The sequence below is a fragment of the Mustela erminea genome, chromosome 9, assembly GCF_009829155.1.
Source record: "Mustela erminea isolate mMusErm1 chromosome 9, mMusErm1.Pri, whole genome shotgun sequence".
NCBI classification, from domain to species: Eukaryota; Metazoa; Chordata; class Mammalia; order Carnivora; family Mustelidae; genus Mustela; species Mustela erminea.
The window spans coordinates 53,014,162-53,026,731 of NC_045622.1; the positions used below are offsets into that span (position 1 = coordinate 53,014,162).

At 56.0% G+C, this 12,570-nt stretch overlaps 1 protein-coding gene across 1 annotated transcript in view; it reads right to left on the reverse strand.

The window, feature by feature from the left end:
- The window catches only part of MYO7A (myosin VIIA), an 87,385-nt gene that overhangs the window by 2,588 nt on the left and 72,227 nt on the right, over positions 1–12,570 (reverse strand). The window contains exons 35-46 of the mRNA XM_032357919.1: positions 12,078–12,247; positions 10,953–11,143; positions 10,152–10,276; positions 9,369–9,526; positions 8,270–8,423; positions 7,034–7,189; positions 6,439–6,544; positions 5,210–5,323; positions 4,070–4,157; positions 3,787–3,893; positions 1,359–1,544; positions 814–930 (exon numbers count right to left, since the gene is read on the reverse strand). Coding sequence (XP_032213810.1) covers positions 814–930; positions 1,359–1,544; positions 3,787–3,893; positions 4,070–4,157; positions 5,210–5,323; positions 6,439–6,544; positions 7,034–7,189; positions 8,270–8,423; positions 9,369–9,526; positions 10,152–10,276; positions 10,953–11,143; positions 12,078–12,247 — 1,672 coding nt within the window. The remainder of the gene's footprint in view (positions 1–813; positions 931–1,358; positions 1,545–3,786; positions 3,894–4,069; positions 4,158–5,209; positions 5,324–6,438; positions 6,545–7,033; positions 7,190–8,269; positions 8,424–9,368; positions 9,527–10,151; positions 10,277–10,952; positions 11,144–12,077; positions 12,248–12,570) is intronic.

The following is a 12,570-nucleotide window of genomic DNA, read 5'->3' on the forward strand; positions in this document are numbered from 1 at the left end:
CTCCTCTAGGAGTCTGGGCTATCTCCTCTCTCAGCCCAAATGCCTTTCATATTTAAAAACCCTCTCTGAACCCTACCCCTGCCTCCAGCTTATCTCTGTGCCTCCCTCTCTTCCTTGCACAGCCAGACTTCTCAAAAGGCCCCCTTCCAAGATATGTAACCAAGCCATCCCCTCCTCTCTGTCCTGACCTATCCCCACACTTCTGCCAGTATGTCCACCATTTTCCTGCCTCACCCCTGCCTCTCAGCCCCACCCCCACCCCACCCTGCAGTCAGAGTGCACTTCTGGCCCCATCAACACTGTTCAGAACCCTCCAGGGTCAGCCACCACCTGCAGGAGGAAACCCAACCCCCTTGCCTGTTTTCCAAGCCGTCTCACCACAGTCTGTGTGCCTCATATCCTACACCCATCCGTAGTCAACCACTTGCACTTCCTGTGCTCATGCTAGGCCCTCTGCCAGGAGCTCTCCCCAGGGTCTTCCAGGAAAATGCAGGTGTTGCCCCTCAGCCTTCAATGTCTGGGTAGGCCTCTGAGACTCCCCCCACCTTGATGGGGGCTCCCCCTTGTCACACACAGCACAGTTCATTCTCCATTACCTATCTGCCTCCCCTCCCAGGCTGAGCTCCTGGTGGTTCCTCATGTCCCCAGGCTGAAACACCTAGGTGGTACAAAGCTGAGGGTACTTCCCTCCTTTCCTTGCCAGTGCAGGTGGCAGAGGCCATGGCTGCTTCCCACGGTCCTGGGGAGGAGTTTCTGTGCCTTCTTGCCCCCACTCCTTGACTCCCCACACTTGAGAAGCCACCCATAACGTACCTTCACCTCAAAGAAAGCTGAACCAAAGGTGGGCCACTTGAAGATGAGCTTTAGGAAGGCTAGCTTGGCTTCCTCCTTGGACTTCCCTGCATGCTTGTTGAAGTAGGCGACGATAGACTGCCGGGGGAGCATGGGTCAGAGGCCTCTCCCGTCACTCCTATCCCACCTGCACTGTTAGCTGTCACGGGCCCTGGGGGTCCTGGAGGCCAGGAAGGGCTCTCCTCTTATCCCAGTTAATGGAATCCTGATCTCCCTTCCCTCCACGCCCTCCCCTAAGCAAGTAGGCCAAAGAGTATCAAGTGCAATCAGGTCACCATGGTAACCAGGATAGAACAGATTTCTCCCAAGCAGCCAGGTGAGTCCTTTGCCTGGAAGACTGGATACTAAAGCAAGTGGAAGAGAAGATGGGAAGGTGTCACCCTTATGCACAGGGGCCACAAGAGAGACTTCCTTGGGCTGCTGGCCAGCACCTTCCCCCTGACCCGTGGGGGGCCCAGAGACCCATTCAGCAGTGTCCCTAGTCCTACTGCCTCCTCCATACTCACCCGCTTCCAGTCATCAGGGGAGATCTGCCGGATAAGGTCCTGGGGCACCAGCTCCCGTAGTAGCTTGGGGATACTGGGGAAGTAGGACTTGTCCTCCTCGAACTTGACCCTGTAGATCAGGGCCCCCAGCTGTAGCACTTCCTCCCGTGTGCACTTGTGGTAGCCCCGGAGGTATTTGGGCAGCTCCTGCCAGGGCAGAGTTGGGCGTAGGTGCGCAAGGAACTGGAGAAAGCAGGTGCCCCCCGACCCACCCCCCCCCACCAGCCTGAGCCAGCTCCATGGCCTTACCCCACATTTGGGCCTCCCTGTCTCCCCAGCCTCAGCTGATACTGTGCCCCCAGGGAAGACGGCACAGCACAGGGAAGGAGGAGTCATGCCTGCACAGATGCAGCCCGTTACAGTCAGAAAGCAAAGCCACGTATGAATTTCTTTCCTCTCCCAGTATTTCAGCGAGTGACTAGCTGAAGAACCTGAGACTGTTCCATACCCCTAACCTTCTAAGCTTGTCCTTCCTTGAGAAAAGCCTCTCAGGCTGGCCTCCTCCTCCCATTGTATTCCCTGGAGACCGGCTGGTTTCATCAGCAGCACCAGGTCTTCCCCACTTTGAACTTCCAGACCCAGAAACAGAGTCACAGAGGATGAAGAGTGGACCAAAAGCAAAGACGAAGCTTCTAAAGGGCCAGCACTGCCCACAGCCTCACAACTGTCTCACCCACTCTTTGAAGCACAGGGAAACTGAGGCTGACCTAAGGACACACTGCAGATTAGAAACCTGAGTCAATTATTACCCATTTACCTTTTCATCTACTCACCCACCTATCTACCCATCCATACCCATCCGTCCACCAAGATGGTTCCACCTACCCACATCCACTTCCCATTTGTCCATCTATCCGCCCCCTAAGGGCCACCATACATTCATTCACCATCCATTCTCTCACCTATTCATACACTGAGTCCCTGCCTATTCACCCGTCCACCAAGCTGACACAGACTCGTTGAGCATCTACTATGAGCCAGGCCCTTTAAGCAACAACATATATCCTCCCTACTCTCCTAGAACTTGTAGTTGTAGTCCAGAACAACCATCCCCCCAAATCAATGTAAATAATTATCATCTTTGATTCAATCTTCTCTGTGCTATAACAGCATATAACTAGTTGAACTGATCTAGTCTTGGGAAGACGGAAGACCTCCCTTATGATTGAAAAAACATCTAAAAGCTCTGTAGGTGAAGGAAAGAACCTATGGAAGAGCTTCCCAAAGAGAGAATGTTAAAAAGCCTCCCTAGCACACCTGAAAACATGAACAATGGGGTGCTGGATATAAGATAAGGTAGCAGAAGTAGCTAGTGGCACCCCCATGCAGGGCCACAGTCAGGATTTAGGTTTCTACCTTGGGAGCCATGGGAAGCCACTGAGAGGGGTCCTGAAAGCATGATGACCTCCTGTGGAGAATGGATTCAAAGAGGGTAAAAATGGACAGGGGAGGTCAGGGGAAATGTTACTGGCTTCATCTAGACAAGAAAAGACGATGCACTGACCAGAGTGGGTACAGGTGGTAATGGAGAGGTGTTTAAGAGAGATTTGGGAGGTGAAGTCATCAGGTGAATGATTTGGGACAGGGGAAAGAGGGGAGAGGGAGTTGTCTGGCTAATGTGGGTTTCTGCCTTGGGGGAACTGACAGCTGACATTCATGTTGCCAGTCACTACATGGGCACTGTTGGGAGAGGCGGAGCTCACGTGTGAAGGAGTCTTGCAGACTCCCAGGTCAAGGTTCTCTTTACTGTAGTAGCCACCAGCCCTGTCTCCTCCAGCCTTCCCAGCATCCTCATCCGTTTGCCCCACAGGTAAATGGTAAAGGTAAATGGGCTAGCCCAGAAAAGGTTGCCGAGTCTGCCATTGTGAAGACACAGAATCAAACCCCAGTTCCACCTGCCCTGTCATCATAATTACGTCACTTAGTCTCTCTGTGTCTCAGTTTCTCCCTCTATAAAGTGGGAACAATATGCCTGCTTATTGGGGTTTGCTGGAAGGGCAAAATGAGTGAAAAGTGCCAGATACAAAAGAGAGGGCTCCCCGCTGCTGCCAGCCCGGCTTCCCGCAGGCACATGCTTGGCTGGAAAGGGTTTGCAGATTCACACAGGCCTCAGATACACCCAGATACACCCAGATAGAACAGCAGACCCTGGAATTAATTCAGAGGACAGAATTCAGAGGACCCTCATCGAGAGAAGAGTGTGAACAGGTGGGGATTAAGAGCTCAGAAGAAAGTACAAGGCCCTGAGGAAGAAGAAGAGTGTGAGGTGGAGCCAGTCCCGAGGATCCCAGCAGGAATCTCTTGGGGGCCTTGTGGTTATAGACCCCTCTCCTGGCAAGGACAGGAGTGCATGGAGGCAGCCACCGCAGAGAGGGGCGAGGGGGTTCACCTGGTAATAGTGGAAAATGGAATCGGCCATTGGGTCCTTCCCGGGCACTGTGGTCGTCCACAGCTTCTTCATGAAGAACACCTGGTAGGTGAGCGAGGGCACAATTCCTGTGGCAGAAAGTGGGCGGTCACCCAGAGGGTCCCAGCACAGAGGGTCACCCAGCACCAGCCCTGGAGGAGGCCCGAGCTCAGGTCCCACCCAGGTGGACCTTGAAGTATGGTTCTGAGCCAGCACGTGCCCCATTCCGGGCCTCACGTGATCCCAGGACCTGGCCTCACGTTACCATCCTTGACAGGCCTCGCTTTCTTGATCCAGTCTGTCAGGTGTCGAACAAAGTCGAAGAAGAAGTCATTCTCAGGGACACTGATGACCTAGGGACATGTGCATTGCAGTCCACTCATTTTAGTTCCAGCAGTACTGAATTTTCTCACTCTCCCACCCAAGGTCCTCCTGGTTGCTCTTCTTACCGCCAGAAGGGGTTTCCTGCCCTGCCCTGACTGTGCCTATTGAATGTCTCCAGAACACAGCCTACTTCCTGCCCAGAGTGACAGTCATTCCATTTGTCATTCAGCAAAGACTGACTACACGCCTCCCTAGACCCTGGGGAGAAGACCAAGAATGGGGCCTAGTCCCCCCTTAGACATTCTGCAGCATCCGTGACCTGCTCCTCCCACAGGCTCCAAGCTCCTCTGGGTCCAGGATCTCACTGAGATCCTCTCCAGGTCCCCCACGTCTGGCATGGGGACAGTTGTGAAATGAGACAGACATGGGTGCACAGGAAACTGTGGGTGAGCCCCTGATCTACCTGATGTGGTGAGGGAAGCCTTCCCACAAGAAGAGGTTCTAAAACTGGGCCCTTGACCTCCACGGACACAGAAGCTGGGGAGAACGGTATGTTATGGTGACAGGGGCCTGTGCCTTGGAGTCTGACCTGCTTGGGTCTGCATCCTTGCTGTGCGACTTTGGATGAGTTACTTAACCTTTCTGAGTCCAGGTTTTGTGATCTGTTAGGTGAGGGATAATCACCCTCCTTTCAAGGGTTATTTCGACGGTTAATCGGTCTCAGCAAGGCTGCCGAAGGACCAGTCAAATCAAATCTGGAAGTACATGTGTGTTGTGGCAGAGTGCTGAGCCTGGTGTATCCAGAACATAAAGTACCACATGGCTCCCAAGAGTTTCGAGGCCGTGCTCTGCTATGCACCAGAAGAGCAAGATTTGAAGGAAGCTGCTATAAGTAAGGGGATATAAGGAGAGGGACCCCGATGCCACATGCAAGCACAACTCTCTCCTCTCCTCTCCTCCCTCCCCCATTCTCTCTCCCCTCCCTGCTGCCCTACAAGCTCCTAGCTCCTATAGCCCAAGCAAATGTTCCAACAGACAGACTGACAGTGGCCTAATAGGAAGCCAGGGATCCACAACCCACCTTGTCTGCAATTTTGACAAAGAGGCTGAATCCCTCTGAGGACTTGAGGAGCAGCCGGGCTGCGATGTTCTGGCAGAAGTCTTTGGCCTTAGTGCTGGACTCCACCTCAAAGGCCTGAGGAGTGTTGGGAGAAGGAGCAGTTACTTGGCTCTAGCAAGGCCTCTGCTGGGGCCCCCTGCATCCCTCTGTCTGTGCCTGCAACTATAATTGAGCCCCTTCCTGTCGCCTCCCATCCTCTCCCCTCCCCTCCCATGGAGGCCACCCTCCAAGAGAGGGGTTTCCCCATGGGTCTAGAGCTGGGCATGGCATTTAAGAAAAGGAAGAAGTCAACTCCTGTCTGGACCTTCCCAGACTGTGTCCTCCCCACCCCCCACACAGACTTGACCTCTGCTTCCAGGGTTCTGGGCCTGGCTATGCAAGCATGGGGGTGAGGGGCAGGGGGCACAGATGGGCAGGGTGTTTGGGAGGAGAGAGGCCGGAGGAAGAAGAAAGCAAATTCCAGAAAGGGAGGAAAAAGGAGAGAGGGGAAGGAGCCTGGGGTGGAGGTCAGGGCACTGCTTCATTTAACCTTCCACTGGAAGGACAGGAAAGGATTTCTTGACTTGTTGTCCTTGTCACTGGAATCCTATTACGGCATTTCCGAGTTTCTAGTCTCTAAAGTTTTTAAAACTGCTTTTTAAGCTAGAAGTTTCAGTGCTGGACTCACTCCTCTGAATGAGACCCTGTGCTCAGATGGAGCGGGGAGCAGCAGTCAAGCAGCAGCCTGACCTAATGGACACAATGGGAAGACAGACAGGACCTTTGGTCAAGGAGACCCACAACCAGGCCGGTGAGGAGGAAGGAAGGGGCCTGCAGGGAAGTGGGCTCAGGGCAATGGGGAGGCTTGGGCGGCAGGGGGCAGGGGCAGGCGGGCCTGTGCCCAGGTACAGAGCCAGCAGAAGGGAGGTGGCACCGGCACAGACCTCAGCTCTGAGGCAGAAAGCACTTTTCTCTGAGCCAGAGACTCCTAGGAGAGAGGGAAGCTGCTGGAGATAACAGGAGGTTGGACAGGGAACCCCAGGCCTCCTGACTCAGGAGTCTCTAACCCTCAGCTGAGCCCTGACTCCGCTGAGGAGCAGGAGGGTGGGGGCACATGTGGGGAAGGCAGGGGAGAGGCATCAGGACTGTTCCCTGTGTCTTCAGCCTGGCCCTCAGGAGCATCCAGTGACCAAGAAGCCAGAGGCCCTCACCTCATCGGTGTCATCAGGGAAGTAGACCTTGTGGAAAATCTGGGTGGTTTTGTGCTGAATGGCCTCCACCTCCACCAGGTGTGGGGGATACTTCCGGGACCCATTTCTGAAAACCAGGAGATGGATGGAGGAGCAGTCAGGAGGCAGCAGGTTCATTGGGCCATGGGGAGCAGGGAGCAGGGGGACCTTTGGAGCCAGACCCCAATTCTAATTTTGTCCACCACTTCCTACCAGGTGACAGTCACATAACCTCTCAGAGCCTCCAGCTCCTCAACTGTAGGATGAGAGGAGAAGAGCACCCCACCTAGGGCTGTGGAGGGGACGGAACGAGGCAGAGGACCGAGGGGGCTTTGCAGAACAGGAGGTGGGGCCTGGGGGCCTGCCTCCACAGCAGACCACAAGGCCTGCCTCAGCCCCTCTGAGCAGCCAGACACCAAGTGTGTCCCGAGTGGGCACCACCTCAGGCTGGCTGGCAGCTGTGCTACCCCAGGGACATATCCCACCTACTGTGTGGTCACGTCCTCATCCCCAGGGGACACCTCCCAACCCCTGCCCCAAGCTCTGTGCCTGCTGCCTCCGCTCCGTGGGGCCTTACCTCAGGGCTTTCTGGAGGCGCTGCAGGCAGTCGAGGGCGAGCGGGCCGTGCTTGCGGGACTGCAGGAAGCGCTGCACGTGTGGCAGGAGGATGTTGCTGGGCGGGAAGAGGCCCGTGCACAGCCAGAGCAGCTCCCAGCCCCGCTCCTCGCTGTACCTGCCGGAAGAGGCCAGCCAAGCGTCTGAGGGCCCCGAGGAGCAGCACATCCCTCGGCTCCTCACCGTGGCAGTGCGTGCCAGCCGTGACCCAGCTCCATGACAGCCAGAGTGCTAGTCAGAGTGCGGTGGGCCACTCTGTGAGTGGCGACACAGCCGGCCAGCCAGTGCTTGTGCCAGAATGAAAGCCAGCTGTATCAACCAAGCACTCTTGGTCCAGCTAAGATTTTGTTTCCCGGCGAGATGGAAGCAGTGTGTGATCCTTGTTCGGGCAGAAGCTCTTTAACCCATGGATTCTTGAATAGCACAGAGTTAGACCGGGCCCTGGGCTCCCTCAGGCACCACTCTGAGTCCTTGGGCCTGATAGGAGAGAAGCACAGAGGGCTTCTAGGAGGAGGTGACCTCTGATCTCAGTTTTGAAGGCTGAGGCAAATTCTGGTGCGCAAAAAAAGAGATAAATGCTGGCTGTGGTTTGGCAGCGTGAAGCTATCTGATGTAAGGTTGAGTGATAAATTTTGTAAGAGAGGCAGAAAATGGCAAAGCTGAGGAGGGAACTGGGGATCTGGGCATAAGGGTGGGACTTCTCTCAGTCTCACACTTAGCATGGGCCTGAAGTCCCCTTCCTGCCAAGAACCAGCCAGGCAGGGAGAAAGTAACACACTCTGGGACTCAGCCCCTTCAGCTTGTGTGAGTTCTCAGCCAGAGCTTCTAGAAGCCGGCCAGCAGGACACAGCTGTGCCAGGCTGAGACACAGGCTCATGGGCAGAACCTGCAGGCTGACAGTGGAGTCTGGGCTGGGAAGAGGTGTCAAGAGGAGGTTCGGCAGTGAGTGGCAGGAAGTTTAGGAGGAGCTGGTGCTATTAAACTTGGACCGATTCTGAGGGCGCAGCCACCACCTCTTGGTTCTTGACCTCGGGCCTTGAGGCAGAGGTGGGACGTGAGGGGGCCCAAGGGCAGCTTCCTGTCCTGAGTGAGGAAGGACTGCTGCCAGGTGGGACAGCTGCTGCCTCAGGAGGGTGGGTGCTCATGTGTGAGTACTAGTGGGGGAAGACGTCCCTCACCCGCCACCACTCCCACCCACCTGATGTGGTTGTCAGTCAGCTGCTTCAGGATCTGCACGTACACCTCATCCTTCAGGGGCTCAGCCTTTAGGGCACCCTCAAAGATCTGGTCAGTGAGCTCATTGACTGAGCGCGTCCTCTTGGATGGGTAGTCGCCCATGTACTTGAGCACGGGTGGGGAGCCGTCAAGGAAGGGCTTGCAACCAGTGGGAGCAGGGGGTGGGTGACACTGACCCAGCAGGCCACACTCTTTAACGGGGTCTGCCCCCACCCCAGTGTGTGACCCCGGGCCTCAGACTACTCACTCAGGAGATGGGCTTGACCCACCCACCCCACTCTCTATGCTGACTGCCCTCCCTCTCCTCCACTCCTCTGACCACCGCCTCACCAGTGATCCCACCTTGTCCCCACCCCACATCCAAAGTCCTCACAGCAACCAGGGCGGATGTTCCAAATCACAAATCTGACTGTGCCATCCTATCACGTAGGGGCTCCTCATGGCCTTGGGATACAGTCCAAGCTTCTTAGCGGGACTTGGGAGCCCTTCATTAGTCAGCCCACATCTTCAGATTTCCTTCTAGACCTCTGCATGCTGCATCATTCTGTGATTCAGGCCATCCAGGCATGCTCATTCATCTGGAACACTCCCCACTCATCTCCCCTTTGACTGACTAGGGCCTGCTCAGTCCTCAGATCTCAGCCTCGATACCCCTTCTTCCAGGAAGGCCATCCTGCCCTCCTCCAAGCCCACATCAGTTCTGCCCCATCACAGCACAGTCCCGATCAGCATGTCTGCCTTTTTAGCTGTAAATGCCATGAGGCCAGGGACTGGCCCTGGTCACAGCTATGTCTCCATGCCTGGCCTAGCACATGACACTGTATGCATCTGTGAACCAAAGAACAGGGTCAGAGGAGACCATGGATGAGGCTGCCACTCACACACTGTTGGTGCCAGGCAAATGGATCCACAGCCCTCCACGCTGCCCACAACCCAACTAGGCCCCTCAGAAGGAAGTAGGTATCTGGATGGAAACCCTAGAGGCAGGGGCCTAGCGACCCCCGCTCCCTGGAAGTCCCCTCCTTGGGGCCCATGGTGCCCACCCGCACAGGTGCGGATATCAATGAAGGCCATGCAGGCCTCCTGCGAGAGCTCTTCGCTGCCCAGGATCTTCTTAAGCAGTGCCTGCTTGAGTGGTTCCCGTGTGTGGCTCCACAGCCGGTCCTTGCCACGGGCCTTGGATACCATCACCCGGCTCAGCGTGTGCTTGGGTGGGGGCCTGACACAACACAGTTGGCACTGACCCCCAGGTTGTAAGACCCGCCCCTCTCCCACCTGTTATGGAGACAGAAGGCCCTACTCTTTCTGTTGCACAGACTGACTTGGGGTGAGTCATCAGCCCTCCCTGGACCTTACATTCTCAGCTAGAAAGCCAGCCCTGCCCGCCTCCATGGTCTCCTCCCCTCTGTTCCTCTCTGCTTTCTCTGCTCTGGCCTTGCTGGGTCACCCCCTATATAGCTCAGCTCAGACGCCACCTCCTCCAGAAAGCCTATCTTCCAACCCCACTCCCATCCCCCAGCATCCCCACCACAATGCTGGGCACACACAATCACAGCTGCCCAATTTTGTGCCTAGCTCCCCACCAGGACTGTGAGTTGGTGAGGCAGGCACTGGTCATGAGTGCCCAGGACCCCACCTGGGATGGCCACACCACAGTTGCAATATATTAAATGAAAGGACAAAATGACACAGGAAGGGTTATCTCAACAAACTGTTCCCCTGCTCCCTCTGATACTGTCCCTGCCCCCAGGCAGGAGCATCCCAAGGCAACCCCACCGCACAGACTACAGTAACAGAAGCCCACGGCTCACTCTCCTAGTCCCCCTCTACGCTTTCCCCATCACCTGAAATAGTCGTAGGAAAATTCCTCCAGCGTATAGGGCTTGGCGCGCACCTCAGGCTCTGCTGTCCGCAGCTGCAAGAGGCGGATAACGTCCTGTCTTTGGTCAGGGGTCATGGTGACCAGGGCCTAGAAACCAAGAAATAGAAGTCTGAGGTCAGCTCTTCACTTGGGGCTCCCGGGATCAACATGGTAAAACTCAGAGTCATCTGGACTGGGGCTGGGGAAGATTGCCGCCATGGGGTTGACCCTCACACCATTCTGACCCCGGGAGTCCTTTCCAACTCTTTGGGATCTCTGAAGCTACTGTGGCCTCCATCATGCTGGACTCAGGATCCTTTCCTGAATATCCTGTGTCCGAAGCAGGCCAGGTCTGTCATAGAGGCTGGCTGAAGTAGGGGGATGTGGTGAGAGAACTGCCCAGTCAGCAGTGCCTAGCTCAGCAACTGCCTGCAAAGCCGGGCTCTGAGTCTTCAGGGCTGCGATCCAGAAGGGCCATGGTCTTCCTTCCCAGCTCTGCTCACAGGCAGTGCGAGGTGATGCTTCCCTTCCCCACTCTCCTCGCATCCCTCACCCCCAGCAGTTCCTCATCTGATGCAGTTTCTAGGCCCCTCACCACCTAGCACAGGTTTGACAGCTTCCCCAGCTCAAAGTTTGTGGTCCTGTAAGACCCCCAGATCTTCTTCACAGGACCTGCAGACCATAAATCTATTATAATTCTTCACTCCATTTTACAGATATGCAAAGAAGACAAAGAGAGACCCAGAGGACACTCCTATCCATCTGCCACCCCCAAGCCACATACCACAATCTCCCGCGGTGGCAAGGTGACAGTGGGCATGACATACACGCAGTCAGTGGGGAAGTCCCCACGCTGCTTGGTCCTCTCATTGATTCCGTTGGCCCAGCCTGAGTTCATGACCTGCTCTCCTGTGTCATGGTCCAGGATGATGAGATCTCCCTTGGCAAAGCTGAGGAAACCCGACTCCTCCCCCGCTGGGAGGCAGAGGTGGGGGCAGAGAGAGAGGCTGGATGGAACATCTTTATTTGGGTTGATGACCTATAAGCTATCCCTCCCCACTGAATAACTGAGGCCCTGCCTCTCTCATGTCTGCTTGCTGGTCACCCTGCCTCCACCTTGCCACAACCCTTCACACAGACATGGCCATTGGAAGGGGATACTCCTGTGCTCACAAGCCTTCTGTGGCTCCCCACTGCCCTGGGAAGAAAGCCTCTTCAACACGCTCACAGGGCTGTTGTGGGCTGGGTTTCCTGACTTCTTCCCCTTCGCTTCTACCTTTCCTCCCTTTCCTCACCTATACCAGCCCAGCCACACTATCTGCAGCTCCCAGACATGCCGTGTTTTCTCCAGGCTCTGTACTGGGTCTGTCCTCTCCTCTCTGCCTCAAACACTCTGCCCACACATACCTTCTCCCTGAGCCCCGGGCTGCCCGGGGGCCTCCCCTCCAGCCACCCAGAGGCTCTGGGCTTCCCTGGTCACTGCACTGTCACAGGGGCTGTTTCCAGCTCCTCTCCCAGCTGAGAAGAGGGCCAGAGTCCGTTTTACCTCTCTCCTTTCCAAACTCTGCCCAGAGCCTTGGAGGCCTGGGGAGGGCTCAGTGAGAGTAGCTATTACTGATGTCATCACTTGAAGACAGTGGGTGTTTGGAGACTACTGAGGAGGAACCCCTGATACCACCTGGAGAAGGTGATGGGTGGTAAGTGTGGAAGGGGCAGGAGAGGAAGACTCCCCATGGGGCACAGAGGGAGGGTGCAGAATTTGGCTTTTGGTCCAGGTGGAGCCAAGGGTATCTGGGAGGGGTAGTAACAAGCACTGGCAGTCTTAAATGCCAGGCCAAGGCCAAGGTATGTGATCTGCCTGATGCCCATGAACCTCGGGGCCTGGCGCCCTGTGCCAGGAGCCACTCACCAGGGTTGGGGTTGTCCTGCAGGGCCACCACGTACTTAGACCTCTTTCGGAGCCCTTCCAGGAAGGTGACCACTAGGTCACGGATGTCCTCAGCGTTGCTGGAGGTAAACGTGTACTCATCCCCTTTGATGGTAGCCAGCGTGAAGCTGGGGGCTACCAGTTTCGCTCCCCTGCAGGACCAACACGGAGAACAGGGCCCAGCCGGGGTCAGTCCTGCCCAGCCCGAGTGAGGCGCAGCACAGCCCAGATCAGAGCAGCCCAGCGAGAGCAAGACACGGCACTCCCTGAAGGAGACCAAGGCCAGCGCAGTCAGACACGGTCCCACCTGGGTGAGACATGGCTCTGCCAAAGTCACACCTGGTGCAGAGCGAGGTCTGCAGGGGCCCGGCCTAGTTCCCTTTGCCTATCTAATTCCTACTCACCCTTCAAATTTCAGCCTAGATACTCCTTCCTCCAGGTAGTCCTCCTTGCCCTCCCACAGCCCTTACCACAC